The sequence below is a fragment of the Schistocerca serialis genome, chromosome 7 (assembly GCF_023864345.2).
Source record: "Schistocerca serialis cubense isolate TAMUIC-IGC-003099 chromosome 7, iqSchSeri2.2, whole genome shotgun sequence".
In the NCBI taxonomy this organism is placed as follows: domain Eukaryota; kingdom Metazoa; phylum Arthropoda; class Insecta; order Orthoptera; family Acrididae; genus Schistocerca; species Schistocerca serialis.
Window position 1 is genome coordinate 375,775,699 of NC_064644.1, and position 12,432 is coordinate 375,788,130.

The 12,432-nt window shown below is 43.9% G+C and overlaps 1 protein-coding gene across 1 annotated transcript in view; it reads right to left on the minus strand.

The window, feature by feature from the left end:
* The window catches only part of LOC126413101 (myrosinase 1-like), a 144,485-nt gene that overhangs the window by 107,897 nt on the left and 24,156 nt on the right, over positions 1-12,432 (minus strand). The window contains exons 8-10 of the mRNA XM_050082996.1: positions 12,156-12,271; positions 9,179-9,313; positions 8,984-9,090 (exon numbers count right to left, since the gene is read on the minus strand). Of these exons, the coding sequence (XP_049938953.1) occupies positions 8,984-9,090; positions 9,179-9,313; positions 12,156-12,271 (358 nt within the window). The remainder of the gene's footprint in view (positions 1-8,983; positions 9,091-9,178; positions 9,314-12,155; positions 12,272-12,432) is intronic.

The window sequence follows — 12,432 nt, forward strand, 5'->3', positions numbered from 1 at the left end:
TGTCTTACATTAAACTGATTAGTTAGTTGATAAGTCTTATTTCTTCCGTAGCTAAGAAAAAGAGAAGTTTTATATGTTGTATATGCTGTGATAGTAGAATGGCTGTTGGGCACCTGAAAGGCTTTGTTTACTTTTATGACATCACTTTCACAGGAGGTCAGCGACCTAGGCGTGAAAACGCAAGCCAGGTTATCTTATGAATGATGTCATAATCATGACTTCACAAGCCACATAACCTCTAAATGATGTCACATTTTCGCGAAATTAAAAAAAACTGCAAGGTGGCGTTGATAGGTAAATTAATGAAATCAAAATGAATAAAATAGCGTAATTGTGCTTTGTAACACCTCACGCCCCTCTGACGTTACAGTTAAGATAATCATCATTCTCCTTGTGCACACACAGCATTAGTATATAAATATAAGCTTCACCTGTAATGTGTAAGGTGCCATCATCCAACAAATTCGGATCTCTCTCTCTCTCTGTCTCTCCGCCGAACTGGGTAGCCGAAGGGTGTGAGGCCCCTTGTCAAGGTTCACGCTGCTCCCCCCAGCGGAGGTTCGAGTCCTCGCTCGAGTATGGGTGTGCGTGCGTGTGTTATCCATAGCGAAAGTTAGTTTAAGTCAGTTTAATTAGTGTGTAAGCCTAGGGACCGATGACCTCAGCAGTCTGGTCCATAGGACCATACCACAAATATCCAAATTTCTGTCTCTCTCCCTCTCCCTCCCTGTCTCTCTCTTTCTCTCCCCATCCCTCTCTCTCTCTCTCTCTCTCTCTCTCTCTCTCTCACACACACACACACACACACACACACACACACACCTGAGATCGGGCGCACGCCATATCAGTGTTAAACAACTGGCATCCTTTGAAGTCAACAACGAACTGTTTGTTTTCGTGGCAAAGCTTCGGACAACACATGATAAGAAATGCCTCTTGTCAGAGATTTCCACTCTGCAGTGAGATGCCTGTATACATATGTACTCTGTTATAAGGTAATCCAGAAATTGTAAGTATTATCCAAACTCATCCATTTTAGGAAACCTTTGTTTCCTTTTCCCTGCATGATACTTTCAACTAATTATGTGGATGGGTATGTCGTTTTCTGTATTTCCTTGCTGAAGAAACTTCCTGTTAGGGATTGTGGTCTGTAATCTTCCAGCACATACATTATGGGATAGTAGAGTGTTATGGCACAGCCGCGCGGATTATCCGAGCGGTCTTAGGCGCTGCAGTCATGGACTGTGCGGCTGGTCCCGGCGGAGGTTCGAGTCCTCCCTGGGGCATGGGTGTGTGTGTTCGTCCTTAGGATAATTTAGGTTAAGTAGCGTGTAAGCTTAGGGACTGATGACCTTAGCAGTTAAGTCCCATAAGATTTCACACACATTTGAACATTTTTGAGAGGCACAGTGGTTAGCTCACTGGATCCGCATTCGGCAGGACGACGGTTGAAAACCCTCGTCTGGCCGTTCAGATTTAGGTTTCCTGTGATTTCCCTAAACAGCTCCAGCAAATGTCAGAATAGTTCCTTTCAACGAGCACGGCCAATTTCCTTACCCTTTCTTGGTACAATCCGAGCTTGTGCTCCGTCCCTAATGACCTCGATGTTGACGGGACGTTAAAAGCAATCCGTCTTCTGCCATTATGGGATGGATACTTGAATAGCTCGATTTCTGAATATGTCATCAAGCCGGTTTGGTGTGAAGCCTTTCCCGGAAATCATATTATATTTGCTAATTGCGACAAAGCTGGTGACATATGATTCAGCTTTTTGTGGATCTATCATCTTAATATTGCTATACACACCAGACAAAAGAATCTATTATATATTATCTTTCACATCATAAGTTCCACATTAACTGATGGATGTTTTTTGTGATTATACAAATTTACTAGCTCTTGCACCATATCAAACCAACTGACAAATGGCCTGAGCAGTTTAATGTTTAAACATTTTACCCTTATGAATTCTACTGAACTACTCCACGACTGTAGCTTTCAAGCTGAAAGCAATGAGTCCCAAGAGATTAATCTAACGTTTTGCATAAGCTCCTTGAAATGAGTGTTGTAAAATTCCTTACCTAAGACTATTTGTATATGTTTCAGGTTCCTATTACATCGTCCGTACGTCTTTCTAAGCTCATCTGCAGCCTGTCCTTAGAACAGTGTTTCATGCATGTTTGCTATGCATTACTATTAATAGGTTTTCATAGCCTGAATACTATCTGGAAAATAGAACTAAATCTAACATATCAGCTTGATGATAATCAAGATTTGCCTTTCTGATAGCCACTTTCCTCAGATAGACTTTCTGTTCTGGGCAATGCAGTTCTTCAGCTATTTCAGTCTGCATGCTGATTACATTGAAGTCAGCAAGAACAACATGTTCGCATTGCGCCAAAGTATCAACAACCAAATATTTCTTTATGTAATATATTGCAAAGGAAGAGATAAAAAAACAGACAAAAATTTCTAGACATAAATTTTGTTATGAGAAAAATAACAGTTCCTTCATTATTCAACAACACGGTTTATTCCAGTCATTCGTGTCAAAAACATTACATTTATTTCATTACGCAACACGAATGTCCATTCCACTGATTGCCATCGAATGGGGAATCACACACGCGACAATCGTGCCACCTCCGATCTAAAAAAGTTTTTTAACTTAGCAATAACTCGTTCATATTCATCAACACGTATTTTGATTTGGATGCCTCATTATCATGCACGTCATGTTCTGGCAACATGTCATTAACTCCACTTTCTCCAAACCCTTCACAAAAACAGGAGGCTTCAGCGGTATAAGTCAGTATAAATCATTCAGTGTCCTTTGCAGTTGCTCTCTCTCTTTTCTTTAATAGAGTGTGCACTTCTATTCAATGAAATGCAATTCCCTCAGCGTTTTTCAACTCTGATGAATGCGACAGTAAGCGAGACTTTAATAAATTGAGTGGCGGATTCAAACATTATTTAAATTGAAACCTTCATTGCTGTTTATTAGATTTCCTGACAACTTCATTCCGAAGAATCTTTAACTATGCTGTCCCAAAAACTTGGCGTTTGCGCCACGACACTGGTCCTCACATGTTGCATTTCATGATTATATTGAAGGCAGAGCTTGGCGACAGTTGATTCGATTATTTGTTTTCGTGAGTTGTGTCGCTGATATTCCATGTCTCATCGGCTGCGCTGATACTCTGTCCAACGTAAGACATGTCACATTTTACATGGAACTCACAGCTTTTGAAGACGAAGATTGTTTTTAACATTGGAAAGACTACTTTTTATCTTAGTTGAAGGAAGCAAAATACAATACACTGGATGCCATGTCCGCTTAGAAGTCTACCGATCATTCCGGATATTGGACCAGCGTAAGGCACATAAGTGACGTTTGGCTTCTCTTCCTCGGTCTCAGTCTCAACTTCTTTCCTAGACGTTCTTGATCTTGAGTACATCATCCGTTCATTTCGATGCTCTGCGTATCCATTCCTTCGGAACACCAGTCGTAATGCTATAGCGAGGCTATCTGTGTGTTAGTGTTTGAGATCCATAGATCAGAGTCCTCAGCACTGAATTTCTTTGTGACGGATGAGAATGGTTCAAGGGGTGGACGTAGGGATTAGTGTGTTTAGGTTTCCGATGTACACTGTGACCTATGGAGCTGTCAGATTTTCTCTTAAATGACAAGGGGAGAAAAAGTGGCTTGCCCTCTTTATCAAGTTCTGTCTTGAATATTATGTTACGTTGGATAGAGCTTAGATGTTCCAGGAAGTGTTGAAGATTTTCTGCTCCATGTGGCCACAGCACAAACATGTCATCCACAATAGCGATAGAAAATGTCTGATTATTCATGATTCTGTTATAGAATGTGCCTTCAAGCAAATGAATGACAAAGCGTACTCATGTATCACAGATTTAATCCTGTAAAATACCTTGTACATATGAAAATTCGTGAAATTTACCCCAATTACTGTGTTGGTCGTGGTAACATAGTTAACTCACCACAAAGATCGCCAGACCTTACGCCGTTGGATGTTTGTTTATGGAGCTGGACGAAGTCTAAGGCATATAAACGACAGTTGCATACGATAGAAGAACTGCTTGCTCGCATCATGCCCACTGCTGCCTTCATTCTGGAAAGTGCAGAGGCACTGAGGCAAGCAACATAACATGTTCTCCCAAGAGTGCGCAAATGCCTTGAAATTGTCGGTGGGATATTCGAACATTTATTATGAACTGTACCCATCTGTATTGTGACGTGTACGATAATGCTTAGTGGTGAATGTGTTAAAAATATATATTTTTGGATTGACTCTTTGTAAAACGCATGTTGTAATATTGACTAGCTGTTGTAAATGTCTACATTTCTAAATCCAATATTGTACTGAATAATACAGAAAATAAATAACAGTGTAGATAGAACGTGTACTACTCCGAAAACTATTCGGAGCAGGGCTTACGTCCACGTGAAGTTTCAAGTTCCTTTTTTTTTTTCATGTGAACGTTCTGGCATAGCACTGAATACGGGACAATCGTCCTGAAACACCCTGAATAGGCAGAATTTAGTGTCAATATTACAAGCTCACTCTCACAGCAGGTTGGAGTAGTTCAAATTTGTAGGGGACTGATGACCTCAGATGTTAAGTCCCATAGTGCTCAGAGCTATTTGAACCAGAGCATCCTGACAGCAGTGATGCAGTCTTCGTCATAGGAAATCTGCTGTTGTCGTCCTTTACGCGGAATCTAGTTCTGAAAATCACGGTTTTTGGTAGAACAATAACCTAATCGGTGGCAGTACTAGTAAATAAGAATCGTCAGATATTTCAACCGCAGTGTTACTCAATGAATATTTAATGTTCCCTAAAGTGTAGATACTGTACAGATTGAAGGTATATTACACACATGGAAAGAGAAGAAGGATAATAAGGATTTAATATTTGTTGATGACGGAGTCATTACAAAAGGAAAAGAAGCCCCGTCTGTGATAGGATAGAAGGAAAGTGTACGTGGCCTCGTGAAAGGAACCCTCCCGGCGATTGTCTTAAACAGCTCAGGGAAGCTACTCGTAACATAAATATTGATGGCTAGACGGAGATCATAACTGCTCTCCTAAGGAATGCGAGCCAAGCCTCGTAACAACAGCTCATGGAAGCTACTCGGAACATAAATATTTATGGCTAGACGGAGATCACACGAGTAACTACTCTCCTAAGGAATGCGAGCCAAGCGTCGTAACAACAGCGCCGTTTCGATCTTTAACAGCCTTATGGAATACTGTAACCCGAAGGAGAAACACTTACGTGGGACACGCGGCTTGAAAAGTGTAGTCAGTTTGGTAATGCAAGTATGTGTGTGGGGTGGGGGGAAGAAGTTGTCGGATTACGATTGCAGTGGGCACCGAATCATTGAGATTGGACCTCGAATCAATGGAAAAGTGTAACCTGGACAGATGAAGCATTTTCTTGCTGTACCTGGACAATGATACGTGTCTTACCAGTCTGTCATTCAGCAGAGCCGCTGCTCTAAAAATTCACCACGCCATGGGTGGGGGACGGTTGGGGCAGTATTATAGTACGGAGGTCAATTACCTGGTCTTACATGAGTTGAGGACCCTGAATATTATTGAGAACTACCTGCATCTCTTCATGCTTAATGCCTTACTTGATAGCGACGGCATCTTTCCGCTGAGTCACTGTCCGCGTTAGAAAGCCAAAATCGTGCTACAGAGGTTTGAGAAGCACAATGGTTCACTCACGTTGATGTCTCGGCCACTAAATTCGCCTGATATGAACCGGATGGAACACATCTGGGACCTTCACGGGTGCCAAATCCACGTCTACAAATCGCCGGCACCTGGGTTACAGGAGTTGCGTATACTTTGCCTAGACATCAGGTGTCACATACATCTGGGAACCTGAGACTGTGAGACTGAACCATTAGGTAGTGAAGACGCTTGATCTTCTCGACTGAGAGCGAATTCAGTCTGAGCTGTGTTTCTGGACGTATCGTCACGTGTGAGAGTTGGGAACACATAATGCACCCAGGAACATTGCTGAACATGAACGTTTTCTTCGTGCACGCTTTAAGGTGTGGGGAGGCTTAATGTTTTATGAGTTACTGACCTCCAAATATTCTAACACGGTACACTAACGTGTCAACGTTATGGTGACACTTTACTCCTTCGTCATGTGCGACTTTTCAGCAATGCATTGGGCCCTGGCTCCGTTTTTATGGATGACAGTGAGTGGCCCCATCGAAGTGAGCAGGTGAAGGAGCTCTTACAACGAGAGGAAATTTGGCAAGTGGACAAGCTTGTCCGTTTCCCTCAACTTGAATCTGATTAGCACATTTGGGATGCGTTGGGGAGACTTCTTACAGAATGTCCACATGCACAAAGGACCACTCAGCAGTTGTCATCCGCGCTGCAGGAGGAATGGAACATCATAACTCAAGAACTCCTTACCAGCCCTGTAAACAGCATGAGAGGACGTTGTAGGGCACGCACTGCTGTCCGTGGTGATCTTTTGCCCTCTTAAAAAAGATGTCCCGCCTTTTGTTATGTCCAGGGGACCATCATACACTCCTGGAAATGGAAAAAAGAACACATTGACACCGGTGTGTCAGACCCACCATAATTGCTCCGGACACTGCGAGAGGGCTGTACAAGCAATGATCACACGCACGGCACAGCGGACACACCAGGAACCGCGGTGTTGGCCGTCGAATGGCGCTAGCTGCGCAGCATTTGTGCACCGCCGCCGTCAGTGTCAGCCAGTTTGCCGTGGCATACGGAGCTCCATCGCAGTCTTTAACACTGGTAGCATGCCGCGACAGCGTGGACGTGAACCGTATGTGCAGTTGACGGACTTTGAGCGAGGGCGTATAGTGGGCATGCGGGAGGCCGGGTGGACGTACCGCCGAATTTCTCAACACGTGGGGCGTGAGGTCTCCACAGTACATCGATGTTGTCGCCAGTGGTTGGCGGAAGGTGCACGTGCCCGTCGACCTGGGACCGGACCGCAGCGACGCACGGATGGACGCCAAGACCGTAGGATCCTACGCAGTGCCGTAGGGGACCGCACCGCCACTTCCCAGCAAATTAGGGACACTGTTGCTCCTGGGGTATCGGCGAGGACCATTCGCAACCGTCTCCATGAAGCTGGGCTACGGTCCCGCACACCGTTAGGCCATCTTCCGCTCACGCCCCAACATCGTGCAGCCCGCCTCCAGTGGTGTCGTGACAGGCGTGAATGGAGGGACGAATGGAGACGTGTCGTCTTCAGCGATGAGAGTCACTTCTGCCTTGGTGCCAATGATGGTCGTATGCGTGTTTGGCGCCGTGCAGGTGAGCGCCACAATCAGGACTGCATACGACCGAGGCACACAGGGCCAACACCCGGCACCATGGTGTGGGGAGTGATCTCCTACACTGGCCGTACACCACTGGTGATCGTCGAGGGGACACTGAATAGTGCACGGTACATCCAAACCGTCATCGAACCCATCGTTCTACCATTCCTAGACCGGCAAGGGAACTTGCTGTTCCAACAGGACAATGCACGTCCGCATGTATCCCGTGCCACCCAACGTGCTCTAGAAGGTGTAAGTCAACTACCCTGGCCAGCAAGATCTCCGGATCTGTCCCCCGTTGAGCATGTTTGGGACTGGATTAAGCGTCGTCTCACGCGGTCTGCACGTCCAGCACGAACGCTGGTCCAACTGAGGCGCCAGGTGGAAATGGCATGGCAAGCCGTTCCACAGGAGTACATCCAGCATCTCTACGATCGTCTCCATGGGAGAATAGCAGCCTGCATTGCTGCGAAAGGTGGATATACACTGTACTAGTGCCGACATTGTGCATGCTCTGTTGCCTGTGTCTATGTGCCTGTGGTTCTGTCAGTGTGATCATGTGATGTATCTGACCCCAGGAATGTGTCAATAAAGTTTCCCCTTCCTGGGACAATGAATTCACGGTGTTCTTATTTCAATTTCCAGGAGTGTATATCGCGGTTACTTCGCTGTTGTTCTATGTATGGTCAAAGGTTTATCGAGATATGTCACTTGGTAGTGACACACCATGAAACAGTTCTTATTGTAGTGGCGTGGCAAGACAGCCAAGCCACTCGGAGGTAGCCGAAAGGCACGCGCTTAAGCTCACGCAGATTGGCATGAGGTCTGGAACAAGGTAAAGTAATTATCCTATAAAGAAAAGAACGTAGTTCTTGGAATACTTAACTTTAATCCACAATTGGAGAACATCTCTCTTGACTGTACATGCTTCACCATATAAATATCAAATACTATGGCGCCTTGCTAGGTCGTAGCAAATGACGTAGCTGAAGGCTATGCTAAGTATCGTCTCGGCAAATGAGAGCGTATTTGTCAGTGAACCATTGCTAGTAACGTCGGCTGTACAACTGCGGCGAGTGCTAGTAAGTCTCTCTAGACCTGCCGTGTGGTGGCGCTCGGTCTGCAATCACTGACAGTGGCGACACGCGGGTCCGACGTATACTAACGGACCGCGGCCGATTTAAAGGCTACCACCTAGCAAGTGTGGTGTCTGGCGGTGACACCACACTTATCATCCAGAAGTTACGCACAGCAGTATGTATATGATATCACTCAATCGCCCTAATACACAAAAGGAGTTTATTTGAACTATTAGGCATACTAAAGTCGATTTTTACACCTGCAAATGCGTATGACATTTGTTGATTAATGAATGCACTGACACATGGCAGTTTTCACGATCATGTTTAGCAGATTCAGGTCCAGACCTCCTTATCTCCTCCCTGCGTTTTAAATTCTCCATCAAGTCCCGGTAACGAGTGAAACAATTCTGTAAATATGGCAGAATAGTCAGCTTGATATTATATTGTATTAAGCTCAAAGAATGGCTCAGTGGCTTATTGATAAGTGAATATATCTATGTTTTATCAAAATTATTTCATTTAACGGGGAAAAAATGACAATTACTCACGTGAACCCCGAGTTCCATTCCAGGTTGTCCATGAGACTCCAGGCTGTGTATCCGATAACCGGAACACCGTCAGTGTTTATCGCCTCCAGGACAGCTCCGAGGTATGCCTAGAAATAAGAGAGCGCATTCTTGGTAATGGTATGCCTTTAGAAAGATAAAATTTGTTTTCATATCTGTGTGCAAATTTCTACTTACAGTAAAATATTGGATGCGGTCAGTATCATTCAGTCCTCCAGAATTGGAGTAACCGTTCTCTGAAATGATGATTGGGTATCCAGGATACTGATTGGCAACCCAGTTCAGTTGATTCCGCAGTCCCCAAGGATGACGCTGAAAGTTAAGATACGAATTACAGACGCTATTTCTGTCCCTACGAATTTCTTAAAAGTGGATGTGCAGCTATAATATATACTTTTTAGGAAGTTTAATTTCTATGCTAGTTGGCCATTTAGTACACTGTACTAATTACGTCTTTCTTTTTTTTCGATTCCTCCGACTTCTATATTACACTGTATACTATGCATGTACTCAGGAGGGGTTTCTCATAACTAAAAGAGTTAGTCATATACTAAGAAAATGAGACCTGGGTAGCGTTAGTCCTTAGTCCTTACACATCCCCCATACAGTCCCCATCTCCCCATGCGATTTCCAAATGTTTGGAGTCCTGAAGAAGATTTTCACTGCTGTCGATTTGCTTCTGACGAAGAGGTGCTCTCCTGAGTACAACCACGACTTTTCCATGGAGGCACTGAGCATCTTACCACAGAATGCGATAAATGCATTGACAGTTATGGCGATTACTTTTGAAATAATCAAGAATTTACTTATTTGTTTTCCATCTGTCTCGGTTTCATTCAACTGCCTGTTACATTCTAGCCTGAAATATCAGCATCCACAAAGATATTGTGGTTAAATGCACATGTAAATTTTGATTTATACAGCAACATCCATTGACAATGTACGTTCAAACACACGTCAAAAAAAGTTTTGCATCACCCTAGTTCCCAGAACTCCTGAAGATATACGTTGACTGTGGATATTGTATCACAGACATACTCCCTTTCACTGTTCAGGGATGTCACTAATCCCTTCCAAAGATGTAAACAACCACAAATGAGCAGCACCTAGTAGATGGAGGGGGTCCGACAGCCGATCAGTTCCAGACATGGAAGGAGGTACATGGCTCGTGTTGTCTGTAGTTCAACCATGCCTAAAACGTCAATATTGCGGTTCTATAGCGTCCGCATTGTTACTTGACGCCAGAAAGGGCTCTCAACATGGGAAGTGTCCAGGCGTCTCGGAGTGAACCAAAGCGATGTTGTCCAGAAATGGAGAAGATACAGAGAGACAGGAACTGTCGATGACATGCCGCGCTCAGCCCACCCAAGGGCTACTACTGCAATGTATTACTGCTACCTACAGATTATGGCTCAGGGGAACACTGACAGCAATGCTACTGTGTTGAATAATGCCTTTCGTGTCGCCACAAGTCATAATGTTAGGACTCAAACGGTGAGCAATAGGCTGCATGATGCGCAACTTCACTCCCGACTTACATGGCGAGGTCCATCTTTGCAACCACGCACCATGCAGTGCGACACAGATGGATCCAACAACATGCCGAATGGGCCGCTCAGGACTGGCATCATGTTTTCTTCAACGATGAGGGTCGCATATGCCTTCAACCAGACAGTCGTCGGAGACGTGTTTGGAGGCAACCCGGACAGGCTAAGCGCCTTAGACACAGTCCAGCGAGTGCAGCAAGGTAGAGGTTCTCTGTTGTTTTGGGGTGGCATTATGTGGGGCCGACGTACGCCGCTGGGGGTCGTGGAAGGCGCCGTAACAGCTGTATGATTTGTGAATGCCATCCTCCGACCGATAGTGCAACCATATTGGCAGCATATTGGTGAAGAATTCGTCTTCATGGACAACAATTCCTTCAGAATAACGACATCGCTCGACTTGAGTGGTCAGCATGTTCTCCAGACATGAGCCCTATCGAACATGCCTGCACAGATTGCAAAGGGCTGTTTATAGACGACGTGACCAACCAACCACTCTGAGGGATATACGCCGAATCGCCGTTGAGGAGTGAGACAATCTGAATCAACAGTGCCTTGATGAACTCGTGGATAGTATGCCACACGAATAAAGTCATCCATCAATGTAAGAGGACCTGCTACTGGATATCAGAGGTACCTGTGTGTACAGCAATCTGGACCACCACCCGTGAAGGTCTCGCTGCATGGGGATACAACATGCAAAGCGTAGTTTTTATGAGCAATAAAAAGAGCAGATATGATGTTTATGTTGACCTCTACTCTATTTTTTTGTACAGGTTCCGGAATTCTCAGAACTAAGGTGATGAAATTTTTTTTTGATGTGGGTGTATGAGAATTTACGTGAATGAAGAGATCTAATCAGTTGTCAATAAATATACGTTTCCATTATCAAGTTAGTGGAAGAATATATTGTTAATGTAGTCGAAGTATACTTATTATAAAAGGACAACATATACAAGTAAACATGTTTGTAAGCTGGCAGTAAGACTGTAATAATTATAAAAGTAGTATTACTTTCCCTAAAACATTTATGACTGTAGGCTGCATTTCATTTTTTTACCTATCACAGTGAGTTCAAAGGGTGGTAAAAATGTGAAAATAAATAATCTAAATCTGGGTCAAAATGCTGAGTCTGATTTTGTATCGCATTTTGTGAGCTGTGTGCTATTATATATTCGGTAACAAAATTCGAATAGTATCCCGTTACGAAAAACTGTTAGCAAAATTTACAAAACTGCTTGGTGAAAAATAGTCTTGATTAAAGAGAACGTAACTGCAATACTTTATCATGGTCATGAGCTACAGGGATAAAGATCTGATGTGTTCCATTTTATAACCAATGCGTTTGTAAGGTAGTATGCAATATTTCAATTCAAGAGCCTCTGACCGCATTTCAGAAGTTGTTACCAGTAGTGTGTACTAACAGCCGAAAGTAAGAAGTAGAATGTATTTCTAAGAGTGGATGGGAACGTGAGCTATAGCAAATACACAGTAACAATTTTATTATCTTTGTCATCACCAGTTTATAAAAAGTTTGGCGCCGCCAGAATTCTTTTCACTATCGCACCGTGGCTCCTTGTAGTTCTGTACAAGCAGCAATTTGAGCTCACCTCGTAAGACGATGAAATTACAGCAGAGTCCCTTGTTTTGGAAGGTGATTCGCCTGTCACGCCTGACGTCACGTAGTTCGTTGTGTAGTGGTTCATCCCAAAAAAGTCTGCCGACCCTGTAACAAAGTTTATTCCGCTATTTCAGCCATCTGATAAAACGATAGAACTGCTCTAATTTCACGAACAAATTTATAAAGCTTTGTCTGTCTCTGTCTGCAGTGATGCTTTGTTTCACTAAGTAATGGCAACGCTGTGGAAATTATTTACGAGTAATGAT